Source organism: Colletotrichum fructicola (genome assembly GCF_000319635.2).
Source record: "Colletotrichum fructicola Nara gc5 chromosome Unknown KSG_Nara_v1_contig03, whole genome shotgun sequence".
Lineage (NCBI taxonomy): Eukaryota > Fungi > Ascomycota > Sordariomycetes > Glomerellales > Glomerellaceae > Colletotrichum > Colletotrichum fructicola.
Genome location: NW_027094053.1, coordinates 3715867 through 3729225, shown reverse-complemented (window position 1 = coordinate 3729225; position 13359 = coordinate 3715867). Strand labels below are relative to the sequence as shown.

Here is a 13359-nt window from a genome sequence, read left to right as displayed (position 1 = left end):
TTCAGAAATAGAACAAAGCAAAGTTCCTATTTATAAATTATAGAGTGACATGCCAGGCGCAACATGCCAGACCACTATGCTTATATTGGACGGCAAAATTGCACGGCATGTTTCAGTTCCAGAGTCCTTCCCAAATTACGTCAAGGATGAGAAGTCAACAAGACAGCTGCTGGCTTCAGCTCCGCCGTAGAAACCATGTCCATACTGTCAGTTCGACTCCGCTTCTTGCCGAAAGGCTTGAGGGCAACCGCGGCTACCCCAGTCTCTTTTGCTGCATCGGTTCTAAGGGCAAAGATGCCGCCTTGCGCTGGCTGGCCACGTCGAAGCCGGCTAGGCGGACGTTCGGTGATGTTCATCTACACGTTGATCGGCAGGCGGGGGATGTCACGACTGAACGTCCGCTTCTGTATGCCGACATCGTCGTCGAGGAGGATAGCCTGGACGTGCCTGTATCCAATTCTATCGGTGATCATCTCAAACACGATGTGGATACCTATTGTTTAGCGCCAGTGTCAGCTTATGCAGGCGTGCTTGGCATCCTGACGGACGTTGTATGCGTGTTTCTGCCCGATTCAGCAGCTCTTGATATGGTTGCTAAAGTGGTTGCGTCGTGGTCGCCGAACCAGCACGAGGATTCCCTCCCCTTGCCCCGTCTAGTGGTCATCGTGAAAACTAGCCCAGGACAGAATCAAGACAAAATTCGTTCGCAGCTGCTGGACGCAATGCGTAGGAAGACGGCTGCAAAGATGCTTGAAGCAAGGTTCTCGGCTGTCGGCGTCTACGCTCTGCCCGTCGGGGTGGACATTTCTGCCGAATACCAGTATGGCCGTCTGCGCGATCATATGAAGAGTGAGTCAGATATCGTTCGCAGACATAGGATCGCAAATAGTCTCCTCTTCAACAGTCGCCACTTTGCCACACTGGCCGAGTCTGCGTATGCCTCGTACGTGAATGGCCAACCGTTCGATATTGTGCGGGCGACAAGAGCGCGCAACCCGGTGCCGCGTAAGATGCAACATTCGATGGAACGCTTCATTCGCAGGTTTGCCAACGAAGAAGCCGCACTCGCCACGTTTGTGCTGCCTCACGTTGCTTCCGCCATGATGCTGGATGCCTTCCCTCCAGGAATGCATAGTTTGTCACTTCCATCCCCTGTCGTCTACGCCCGAACACGTGCTGACCTTCCAGAATTCGCGCCCGAACAGGTATATCGCTCGCTGTACAAGACCGTTTTCGTGGGAGCTCTGGCGGCGCTAGGTATGCCGAAGAAGTACGAGGCCATTTTGCGGAGCATAATTGCACGACGCCCACGGCGCACATGGACCGATGCCGGACGGGTCGAAGGCCAGCACAAGTTCATGCGGGCGTATGCGCGCCGATGGAGAAACATCTACAGTGATCGAGACTGCTTGGTCTGTCTCTGCAGAACGCCCGAATACGCGTTAGCCTGCGGGCATGCTGTCTGTGCCGTTGACGCCCGACGCTTTGGTGAGAAAACTGGACCTGACTCGTTCGTTATCAACGCCTGCCCTCTCTGCTTCAGATCAGTCGGGACCTTGCAATACAGAGTCAAGCCAAAAACCAAGGGCATTAACGTCCTAAGCATTGATGGAGGCGGGGTTCGAGGCATCATTCCACTGCAGATCCTGCAGCTTCTCGAGAAGAGGCTGTCATCCTTTCTGCCCAACTTTCCGGTCCAAAACCACTTCGATCTAATAGTGGGTACAAGCTCTGGTAAGCCGCTGGCCGTCAGCGCATGCTGTTGCTCTCTCTTGTTATCTGCATCCTTGCATCTTTGCATCGTGTCATGTTCGTCCTGCGTCTGCCACCGCATGTGATGCTGACACATATCATTCCTAGGCGGCCTCATTGCTTTGGGTGCAGTCATGAAAGACTTTTCGGTGTCCTGCTGCATGAACATGCTTCGCAACATGTCGGCCAGCGTTTTCCGTCCTCGTCTACCCTTACCAGGATGGCTGCAGGGACGCGCTCTACGGTTGCTGACGATATACCTATTTGGCTCCCTATACCCCTCCGAGAGCATTGACACTTTTTTGCGAAACGCCTTAGGGGACAAGAAGCTGCTGGATCATTGCGCAGCAACGGCGAGGGGAGCAAAGGTTGCAGTCACAGCCTCCGGCGTGCCGCGGGGTGGGTATCTGTTGTCGAACTATAACGGAGCCGGGTCCAATGAGCACCGGGGCACCTGCCAACACATCCGGGCCACAGGACCCCCCGATCGGGCTAGTGTGTATGACGCGTGAGTACTACTGGACCATTCTGTCATTCTGTCAGTATGTTATTGGCTTACGCTGACGTCTCCAAAGCGCAAGGGCCACGACGGCAGCTCCCGGGTAAGCTTCCACCCTCCGAGAAGTGTGACCACCATGACTGACTCGTGCATTGCAGGGTTTTCTGGCCCCACTCTGTCCCCCGGGTAGGTAAGCTGCAGGACGGCGCGATTTGCGGGGAAAACTGCCCGAAGCGGACGGCCTTATGCGAGAGCCGTTCTCTGTGGCCCGGCGCCCGCCGGGGTGTGACCCTCTCTCTCGGGACCGGGCGCACGGACGCCCGGCCGACGTCGCCCGTTTCTCCAATAACCGCACAGGCCCCCAAACGGGCGGGTCGGCCCTCAGGCGTCTTCGACACGCTGCGTGGCTATGTCTCGAGCCTTTTTCATGCGGTCGATTCTTTCATGGACGGGGAGGCTGCATATGACCGATGTACGCTCGAGGATAGACCTGCGTTGATGGACGGAAAGAAAGACTTTCGCTGTAATCTGAGGCTAGAAGGTCCCGTGCCGGCCTTGGACGATCTGGACGCTGTTGAAGATCTAAGGTCGCAAACTTCGGCAGCATTTCAGGGCGGCGAGCAGATTGACGCGGTCACCAGGGTGCTGCTGTCGACGCTCTTCTATTTCGAGCTGACGGCCCGGCCGATGAAAAACCGGTCCAGTACGACGTGTGTGGGTCGCATCGTCTGCAACCTCGACCCAGGCACTGACCTACATCACCTCATTATGTCCCTCGCTGGTGGCGGAGCTGAGTTCTTCGTCCAAGGCGTAGTAGTGCCCCTGCAGAGAAAGAGCGTTAATTATAGAAACACACGTTTCCAGCAGTCCATCCAGCTGAACGTACGTGATCTCGACGCCGAGTTTCCCATCGCCTTGCGGGTTAGCGGCCTCGGTTGTGAGTGGGAGCCGGTCTCTATCAGCTCATCACCCTTCACTTTACGTGGTCTCTTGGACAGCCAGGGGTGGAACAACCATTTTGGCAATGCAGATGATACCCCGACGAGTCCGACGCGAAGTCGTAAGCGCTCTCTGACTTTAGAAGGAAAGCGGATAGGCAAGAAGCGGCGTCTGTAGCTTGATTCGAAAGCCTGTCTAAATAATACAAAACTTTGACGAGCCTGTTCCCCTGTGTCTTATATTCTGGGGTACACTGATATTCCTGCTGCCTATCAGGTATCATGCGTTATGTATGATATCACTAGTGTTAAGTTGAATCGTGGCACGGCGCGTGGCAATATCTGTAAATCACCATGTTCATGACAGCTGTCCGCCCAGCTGCTAAAACGGCAGGCAGGATTGTCATTCGGGAGTGACTGTTTCAAGCCCCCTGTTTGTATGGTGACATTGACAGACCCCGTTCATGCCCAGGGCCAAGAGGGCTTTCCATCAGGTTGCCCCCTTAATCAATAGCCCAACAGCTTAGTCCAGATTCAGCCCTCTCTTGACATGCCGGGCCCCTTATATTTGCGTATAAAGAGTGAAGCATCCCACACTATAAAAAAATATAACCTTCGCTATCTTTAATTCTCCTTTCCTTTAGCAGACACGTTATTCCCAGCAGCATCTTGCTACAATGGCACATATAGATGATGGCCCTGCTATTAGGTCCTCTATTCGTCTTTATCTTCTGTTATATTGTTTTGATTGCCCGTCAGATGAAACTGGGGAGCCCACGCAAAATGACGACAATGAAGAGCCTATCTTGGCTCCGCCAGTAGATCTAGCGCGGTATGCTAGATCTTCCTCAAGGGAGACAACGAGAAACACCAATCGTACAGTGAGACTACCGATATCCCCGTCATAATTTGACTTTTATTTCCTGACACCACGGAAGTGTCTGGACAGACTGAGTCCAGCAACAGGAACTATTTCTCTTCGCGCCAAAAGCAACGAAGGCGAGACTATGAAAAGGTTGTGAAATGGATACAGTATACAATAAGGCAAGGCCATTTGGTGGAAGCCGGGCTTAGGTAGCCGAAAACGATAGAGGCCTGTTTCGGGCTGAGGCTTGGAATACGCCATGTACATGCATAGCGATACCTATACTAAGAACACTCTTGATGGCCACTGGTTGAGTTACGGTCGTGGATGGTACTGTTTCTGTAGTGATGGGAGCTAGTGTAATAATTTGATTACTACCCGCAGAGAGTCAACAGTGATAGAAAGCCGCTCTTCCATAAGTACAGTAGCTAACGAAAAGGGCTTCATCCTCAATCCAACACTCTTCCATGTTTCCGCACGGGCCCACCTGCTCTTGGCGCTTACACTGTGCGATCTCGTACGGCTGGACCTGTCTCCGATCTGATGCAGCTTATGGCTCCAAAGCGAAAGCCACTTCTTGATTATCATAGTCCTTGACATGGGTCATTATGCATGCACAAGTAGAAGCAGAATTCAGCTCTGATGTTATGTAAACTTTATCCTAGCTTATCCACCTGGTCATAGTCGGGTGACTACGACGTCGTATGTGCACCAGAGACATATTGGGATTATCTCGTCGCCAGTACTGTACCTGGCTTGTTGTCTCTGAAGCCGAATCTGTCGCTGAGATAATCCAGAAGCCGCGATTACGCATCCAGATCGAAATGTATCTGCTCCTACATCACCAAATGGCGTTTCTCAACTTCTGCAGCTATTATTATGCGACAAAAAGGTCATCAGCTGGCTTATTTTCCCACATTGTACATGAATCCCACTGCAGTCCTTGAAGGTGTCGGCCTTCGACACAACAATCCTGCCTATAGCCATCATTATGTCCCGGCCTTCTGATTCGATAGTTGACGATGGCTTCGAAGGCCAATACACCGCGCGGTCAACTCGAAGTCTATCGTCGTTCGACTTTGACGAGACCGAGGCAACGGACAGTGACGACAGTTTGGGTCAACAAACACTTGCAAACGACCGTAACTTACCTTCGCCTGGACTTCGTGGCACTGGCCACAACGAGTTACAAGGAGCTCACGTGCCCTACGTCGTTGAGTGGAAGTTGACGGCCAACAACAGAACAATCACCAAAGACTCAGAGCACAACATAACCATTGCCCCACAAGCATTCTGGGACAGGCAGTTGAAGGAACAAGTCCAGGAGGTTCTGAGAAGAAAGCTACCACCACACAAAACTTTCAGACCGGTCGACTCAGATGTGGTTGTGTCTGTAACCGAACGATCTCAACGCGATCTCGTCAAGCGATTTAACGAACTTAATATTGACTGGATGATGGTCGAGAGTCAACTGCAAGAATGGAGCCATTTCAATCGAGCCGGGAAGAAGCTGAGGATTGACGTATCCTTCAATTTTGTTGTCTCACGCCAAGAGACCACGTCAGCTGGTCGTACCAAGCGCGGGCGCAGGTCCGTTACCGACCGGATGCTCTCCGATAGAGCCTTGCAGATCGACGCCGAAGAGTCAAGCACCAGTCTTGCGCCGGTTTGGCCAAGCGTGTACAATCTCATGCGCTGCACAGGCCCGCCTTGTCGTGTTGGGCCGTACTGCTGGCGGGACAGAGCAACTCAGAAACATTATCGACTCAAAACGCATCATCTGCGAAGTCTCGTCAAGTATGCTGAAAGTGAGGGTGTGTTAGAGACGCATGATGACATGCCGGATTTTCTGCGAGATCAGCTATATGCAGAAGAAGAGAGCTACAGTCGCAGACGACGACGACTTGACTCGCCAGGAAGCCAGCAGCAAGTTGACGTGGACAACCCGGTCGGCTTGGCTGTCTAGAGCCTGCCGCTCTTCCGTCAGCTACGACGCCTGCCGTCAACCCACTCGGATGCCACCGCGACATTCTTGACATCCCGGGACTACGCGACGATGCCATGAAGTTATATACCGAGTGGCAATGCTCCAAAGTCCGTGATGAGGGCCTTAAGCTTGACTTTTGCAGGGCTTGCGACGTAGCCCTGGAAGATGGCCTCGACCTGGAGCTAATACAGCAAGGCGAAGATGCGGCATTCTTCGTCGAGAGAGGTGTGAGAAGAGGCATTGCCCTCCGGTTCATTCAAGATATCAAGAAGTGGGCGCAGCAACAGGCGAGTGAATCGAGTTGCTAAAGACGCTAGACTAATGAAAAATCCATCCTACGACGGTTTTCATGGCTCCTCGATAACGTGTCCAGCATTGCGAAAGTGTCCCTCCGCGCTGGACTTTTGTCCACCAACAATGTCCACACACCATTCCAAAAACGCCCCAAAATCTTGCTCGGGAAGGTCCTCGTATTCCACCCAAACTCTCTTTATGAACACCTTGAGCTCTGCGAAAAACTCCTCGATCGGGTTGAAGTCGGGTGAGTACGGTGGAAGGTAGACAAGCTTCACTCCAGCTTCTACGCACATCTGCTCCAGCCTTTGCGAATGGTGGATGGACGCGTTGTCCATCACCAGAACCGACTTCGGCTCAGGCCATTTGCCACAATGATATAGCAACTGCGCGATGAAATCCTCAAACAAGGCGCGGTCGGTCGATCCTTGGTAGACACGCGAGAGCACGACGCCGTCCTGGGCATATGCTGGTAGGATGTGACGTCAGCGTTCACAACCATACCATGACTTCTGCACAGGAGCCAGCCCCTTGGGCGACCAGCCTGTGCGTCGATGGCCAGCCCGCTTGTCACATCCAGACTCGTCAATATACACCAGATGGTACGATCGGAAGTCAGAGAGGTTGTGGAGGTAGAAGTCGCGCAAGTCGTCGTTGCGCTGCTTGGCCACTCGGCGAATCGTCTTCTTCGTCCAGCCCGCTGACGCCAACGCCCTGCTTATGCATTGTGTTGTGACGAGCACTTCAAACTCCTTCCAGATGAAGCTGGCCATCTCGTCCTGATACATGTGTGGTTTTTCGGTTAGTCGCGCAAGTAGTGCCTGGAGAATAGGGGCCGTGATCGTTCGCGGCCTGCCGACGGCGTTGGACGGGGCTTTCGTTGTACCAAAGTATCGGAGGTTGGACCTGATGTGGCTGACGGAGCGGGTGCTGCAGCCGACGAAGCGGGCTATCTGGGCATTTGTCAGTGATTTGCTGACAATCATATCGCGGATGAAAATGTGCTGCGAAACTGCAAGATTAGGCGCCATCACGGGATTGGGGGTTTGTCGCTGATGCTGAGCGACTGGAAAGATAGGTGTCACGATGGAAGCGATCGCTGAGAACGGGTCTGAAAGGCGGATTATGGACGGAGTGCTAGAACGTTCCACGATCTTGGAGCCGTTAGGAGCTCTTTTGTGGGGAATACAAGTGCTGTTCTCAAGTGCTGTTCTGGCGTAATCGCAGGGATAGATTGAAGTGGAGTTTGTTGTGAATAGGAGGCATGCCGTTTGGGCCTGCAAAATCCAGATCTGTACCAACGGATGACGATTCGTAGTTTTGGGTGATCAACAACAACCCAGCCCTTCACAGCCTGCCGATTACTGCAATGGGCATTCTCATCGACCGAGCAATGGAGTGGAGTACATCATCGCGAGGGCGTCCAGAAGTGCATGCTGACAGTTGCGGGACCAAATTGGCAGTTTCTTCCACCATGATTCGCCCACGGCACAGCACTCAGCCGCACAAGGCTGGCGGCAAGAGTGATTTCCCCTCTCGCAATTGATGACTTACCTGAGCGACGACATTGAACGTCAAGTCTCTATTTCCACAGATTCACACGACGGCCTAGTTTCATTCCTGCTGCTTCCGACGCTCTATGCGATTCATACTACCGCAGACTACTCTCGTCCGACCGATCCAAAAATCCAGGCCACCGACCGAAGATGACGCAGGAACGCAGCCGCGACGACTACAAGGTGGCATGGATCTGTCCGCTGGAGGTCGAGCAGATCGCAGCGATGGAGATGCTGGACGAGGAACATCCCGCGATACCAAAGTCCTCAGCAGACCACAACGTGTACAGCCTTGGGAGCATTAACGGCCACAACATTGTTATCGCAGGTCTGCACCAGCCTGGCAACTGCCCTGCGGCTACAGTTGTGGCGCAGATGAGGATGACGTTTCCCAGCTTGCGCTTCGGTCTCTTGGTTGGTATTGGTGGTGGAGTTCCGGTTCAGACGGATAATGGGATGATACGACTGGGTCATGTGATTGTGAGCAAGCCTGCGGGTGGACACTCTGGCGCTCTGCAGTACGATCATGGAAAAGCGAGAGACGGCCAGTTCAAGCGGACGGGTGCACTGATGCCACCGCCGGCAGTCCTTCTCAACGCCGCACAAGCGCTAGCAGTCCAGCGGGCCAGGCTACGTGTTGATCCAGTGCAGCAAAACGTCCGTCGAATCGACATAACAAGCCGTGGCCTTCGACGATTCCAGTATCCTGGCGAGCAAAACGATTATCTTTTCCCACCACATTACAAACACCAACATCAAGGAGCATGTAACACCAAATGCGACCTATCGAAGCGTATACCTCGAACGAGCGATGATGGCGACATGTTTGTTGTTGTGCACAGGGGCAATATCGCATCTGGAGAGCTGGTGGTGAAGGATGCGTTGCGGAGGGACAAACTGGCTCAGCATGATGAGCTGCTGTGCTTTGAGATGGAGGCTGCCGGGGCGATCGCTGACTTTCCCTGCCTTGTTGTCCGCGGCATCTCGGACTACTGCGACTCGCACAAGAACGACATGTGGCATGGGTACGCGGCAGCTGTGGCAGCAGCGTATGCTCGACAGCTCTTCTTCCACTTGCCCGTAGATGAGGTACAGCGGTAAGAGGATTCATCAGATATGACATGAGGGTCAACAGTCTTAGTAGCTAATACATCCAACTAGATGCTCTGGTAATGCAACACAGACGGCTTCCTCATTTATACTCCCCTTCAAGCTGCCAGGAGTTCACAGCGTGAACCACTTTGTAGCCAGACAAGAAGAACTCGGGCGTCTCTATAACGAACTGAAGTCGACTAGAGAGCGTCGAACGGTTATTCTGCACGGCCTGGGTGGCATGGGCAAAACTCAGACGACAATCGCATTCGCAAAGAAGCATCGCGATGATTACTCGGCGGTTTTTTGGCTTGATGCGAGAGACACGACAGCGCTTAAGCTGAGCTACCAAAGCCTAGCCCAGCGAATTGCAACAGAGACCTCGTCCGTGACATATATCAAAAACGCCCTTTCCAATCGAGACCTCGATGAGATGGTCAGTGCAGTCAAGCGATGGTTAGATGAACCAAAGAACAATCGTTGGCTGATGATCTACGACAACTACGATGACGTCAAACTTCACAATCGTGGTAGTCCTAGTGAGAACGAGACTGGTTCGCAAGTAGGGAACGAGAATGATGCTGGCGAGACAGGCTCGAAAGCGTACGACATACGCCCATACTTTCCCGAAACCGACCACGGTGCCATTCTCGTCACGACGCGGTCCTCAACAGTGGAGCTCGGACAGTTAATCCAATTAAGTAAACTAGGGGACGTAAACGACAGCTTGGAGATACTAAAATCAACATCCAATCGTGCCAATCTGGCCCAGGGTGAGTCAATCGATCCAAGAAGTAAGGCAGGACTCAACCGTCAAATAGATCGTGATGCGATGGCGCTTGCGCTCCGACTCGACGGCCTTCCGCTTGCCCTCTCAACAGCTGGGGCCTATCTCAAACAAGTGTCGAGAACCTGCGGCGAATATCTCCGCTTGTACGAGAAGTCTTGGCTGCGTTTACAGAAACAGAGTCCGCGACTATTGACCTACCATAGAGCGTTGTATTCCACATGGGAAATCTCGCTGGACCATATTCAGCAGCAAAGCCTGAGCGCATCTATGCTCCTGGGACAATGGGCATACTTTGACAATGATGACCTGTGGTACGAGCTGCTGCGGGAGGGCAGGCCAGAGGGCCCGGCATGGCTAGTCGAAATAACCGAAGACGAATTGAGCTTTGATTTGGCGATGAGACTGCTGTGCGAGCATGGACTAGTGGAGGCAAACCCGCCAGCGAAAGAGACGGGGAGAGAGTCACGGGGATACAGTGTGCATCAGTGCGTTCACGCGTGGATGGAACACGTGCTGAATACAGGGGTAGATAAGGAGAGGGCATGGACAGCGATGAGATGTGTAGCATTGCATGTCCCAAACACTAACCAGCACGAGTTTTGGTCAGTTCAACGACGACTTTTACGTCATGCAGATCGATGCATTAAAAATGAAGTGATAGATGTCGGAGAAGAAGAGATATGGATGTTTCACAACCTAGGCATCCTCTACTCGGACCAGGGCCGACTCAAAGAGGCCGAGGCGATGTACGAACGGGCTCTTCAAGGCAAGGAGAAGGCATGGGGGCCAGACCACACATCGACACTCGACACAGTCAACAATCTAGGTAACCTCTACTCAGACCAGGGCCGACTCAAAGAGGCCGAGGCGATGTACGAACGGGCTCTTCAAGGCAAAGAGAAGGCATGGGGGCCAGACCACACATCGACACTCAGCACGATCAACAATCTAGGCAACCTCTACTCGGACCTGGGCCGACTCAAAGAGGCTGAGGCGATATACGAACGGGCTCTTCAAGGCTACGAGAAGGCATGGGGGCCAGACCACACATCGACACTCGACATGGTCAACAATCTAGGCGTCCTCTACAAAGACCAGGGCCGACTCAAAGAGGCTGAGGCGATGTACGAACGGGCTCTTCAAGGCAAGGAGAAGGCGTGGGGGCCAGACCACACATCGACACTCTCAACGGTCGGCAATCTAGGCATCCTCTACAAGAACCAGGGCCGACTCAAAGAGGCCGAGGCCATGTTCGAACGGGCTCTTCAAGGCTATGAGAAGGCACTGGGGCCAGACCACACATCGACACTCGACTCAGTTCACTGTCTTGGCCTCCTCTACAAGGACCAGGGCCGACTCAAAGAGGCCGAGGCGATGTACGACCGGGCTCTCCAAGGCTACGAGAAGGCACTGGGGCCAGACCACACATCGACACTCAACACGGTCAACAATCTAGGCCTCCTCTACAAGGACCAGGGCCGACTCAAAGAGGCTGAGGCCATGTATGAACGGGCTCTTCAAGGCTACGAGAAGGCGTTGCACCCAGATACGCTGAGAACATATATCCCTGCCCTTAATGCCCTGGAAAATCTTGGCGATCTGTTTGAGCAACGGGGTGCTACAGATAGAGCTCTCGAGCACTATAATCGGGCTAGAACGGGCATCGCTGATGTATTTGGTTCTGAAAATGAACGGTGCATTCGCTTGTCTGATCAGATGCACAGATTACAGCTTCCAAGGCAAGAGTCGGTTCCGCCGCCTCGCGTGGCTACTGATCATAGCCTGAGATATAAGTTGAAGAATTGGAAAGAAAGGCTGAAACGTGCGTAGCTTAATATTGGGAGCTGAGGCTTGAGATGCTTTTGGGACATTACTATGGTAATGTGGGCGGCGGTGGTCGTATTTGGAGTATTGTTTGTGTTCATAACTTGCTTTATGCTCAGAATAATAAGATCTACTGTAATAAATATGAATCTGCATAACCTGGTCCGCAGAAAACCCGATGCTCGTCATAATCTATCTGGGTAGCTTACTGTGGAGCTGATCGTTTGTAGCGGGATTGATAAGATAAGAATACTTACTGTGCTAAGCGCCAAGAAGTCAAAATGTCCGTGCGGACAAAGACGAGAGAGTTGATGAGGATGAAGCCCTTTTCGTTAGCCACTGTAGGCGGCACTTCTACAATGTCTACTTCTACTGAAAACATGTGTTTTTGCTCTGGATGAACTCCTACGTCCGAACTCCTGATATTGAGACTAGTCCTATCGTGAAACGTTGCTTATTCCTCCGTTAGGAAAATCGACATCTTCCGGAAGAAAAAGAAATTCCGCGTATCTACAGGGTCTAACCCCGTGTTTCTACATTTGCTTGCTGTATAAGAACAGTGCCAGATACAGCTGTGACTGATATCGGTTTCCGGTCCCACATATCTGGAACGTATCTTCATCGGAACTACCCATAGTTCTTCGGATAAGCGAGGTGCCAGCAACAAACGCCTCAGTCAAGTGGATGGCTTTGTGGGCATCCAGAAGCCACAATCGGCTCCCGCAATTATGAACGTATTTTTCAGAGCAACAGAAGAGCCTTTGTGGATCTGGTCGTCAACAAGCTCTATGACCAAACACCAGGCCACCTGCTACACGAAACGGAAGTTCCTCCCAAGGCAATAAACGTCTTTCTGCTGTCAGGCCAATCAATATGCTGACTCCCGTCTGGTCTCGGATTCAGCGATATAACAGCACCCAGACCATAGCCATGCGTTATACCAGCAAGGCCATGTCGATGAACGAATCAGTCGCTTCAGCCCATGCGAGACGTTAAATGAGATTTGGATTCTGTCCTGGTCTCCAAACGAACATGATTTTTTTACCTATAAGAGAAGCCAAATTTCTATCAAGTCGCAACCGTGACGCATGCTTCACCGTTTCATCTTCGGATCACATCCAACACCCAGTGTCCAACGTCCACTCTGAATACTCCCACCACGAGGTCCAGTCCAAAACAACCTTCTAGATGGAACAACAACCAGTCTATCATAGCAGCAACAACGATGTCATATCCATGATGGAATGGCAGGTCAGCAGGATTCAGGGACATAGGAAGGTTCGTGGCGTGAATCGTTATCATGTCGTTTGGAAACCATCTTGGGAACCAGCGCACAGGCTCCAGCATATGGCAAAGGAGATCGACGCCTGGAACAAAGCACATGACTACGCGGATTACGGAAGACAGCCGCTCCGTCAACCTGACCCCGTCTTGTCGCATTGGTCGGGAAAGGTTATTGATCGAGAAGACAGGGACGGCCAGACATACTACAAGATCGAGTGGGAAAACACTGAGGAACCGGAAGCCAATCTGGAGAATGCCCAGGCTCTCTTGAACGAGTACCTGCGAAGGCGTCGAACATAGCCTGGCATGAGATTGAAGATAGGAAGGGTTGAGCGAGAGTGACTGCGGACATTCAACGCCTCCACATCAGTAGAGCGGGCAATCCTTGGCCGCAGAGAATCGTAAGAGGACTTTCTGTGGTGATACTCTGGCGCATTTTGAGTCGGCTGTTAGATAATGTAGCAGACCAGTTCTGATT

The 13359-nt window shown here is 52.4% G+C and overlaps 4 protein-coding genes across 4 annotated transcripts; 3 read left to right on the top strand and 1 right to left on the bottom strand.

Moving 5' to 3' along the window:
• Nucleotides 1–746: 746 nt before the first annotated feature.
• PNPLA8-0 (Calcium-independent phospholipase A2-gamma) lies at nt 747–4143 on the top strand (the record flags this gene model as incomplete). Its single annotated transcript, XM_066151543.1, has 7 exons — nt 747–1734; nt 1861–2260; nt 2328–2354; nt 2410–2437; nt 2609–3188; nt 4043–4070; nt 4128–4143. The coding sequence occupies 7 exons, from the start codon at nt 747–749 to the stop codon at nt 4141–4143; spliced, it is 2067 nt and encodes a 688-aa protein (XP_066009168.1).
• Nucleotides 4144–5045: 902 nt separating this feature from the next.
• Nucleotides 5046–6020, top strand: CGGC5_v005849 (uncharacterized protein; the record flags this gene model as incomplete). Its single annotated transcript, XM_066151542.1, has 1 exon — nt 5046–6020. One exon carries the CDS (start codon nt 5046–5048, stop codon nt 6018–6020), a length of 975 nt encoding a protein of 324 aa, XP_066008962.1.
• Nucleotides 6021–6388: 368 nt separating this feature from the next.
• On the bottom strand, nt 6389–7366 carry CGGC5_v005848 (uncharacterized protein; the record flags this gene model as incomplete). Its single annotated transcript, XM_066151541.1, has 3 exons — nt 6389–6804; nt 6910–7288; nt 7349–7366. The coding sequence occupies 3 exons, from the start codon at nt 7364–7366 to the stop codon at nt 6389–6391; spliced, it is 813 nt and encodes a 270-aa protein (XP_066008961.1).
• Nucleotides 7367–7704: 338 nt separating this feature from the next.
• On the top strand, nt 7705–11548 carry nphp3-9 (Nephrocystin-3; the record flags this gene model as incomplete). Its single annotated transcript, XM_066151540.1, has 9 exons — nt 7705–7738; nt 7799–7858; nt 8028–8988; nt 9053–9756; nt 9805–9916; nt 9977–10258; nt 10371–10375; nt 10435–11444; nt 11498–11548. The coding sequence occupies 9 exons, from the start codon at nt 7705–7707 to the stop codon at nt 11546–11548; spliced, it is 3219 nt and encodes a 1072-aa protein (XP_066008960.1).
• Nucleotides 11549–13359: the final 1811 nt, after the last annotated feature.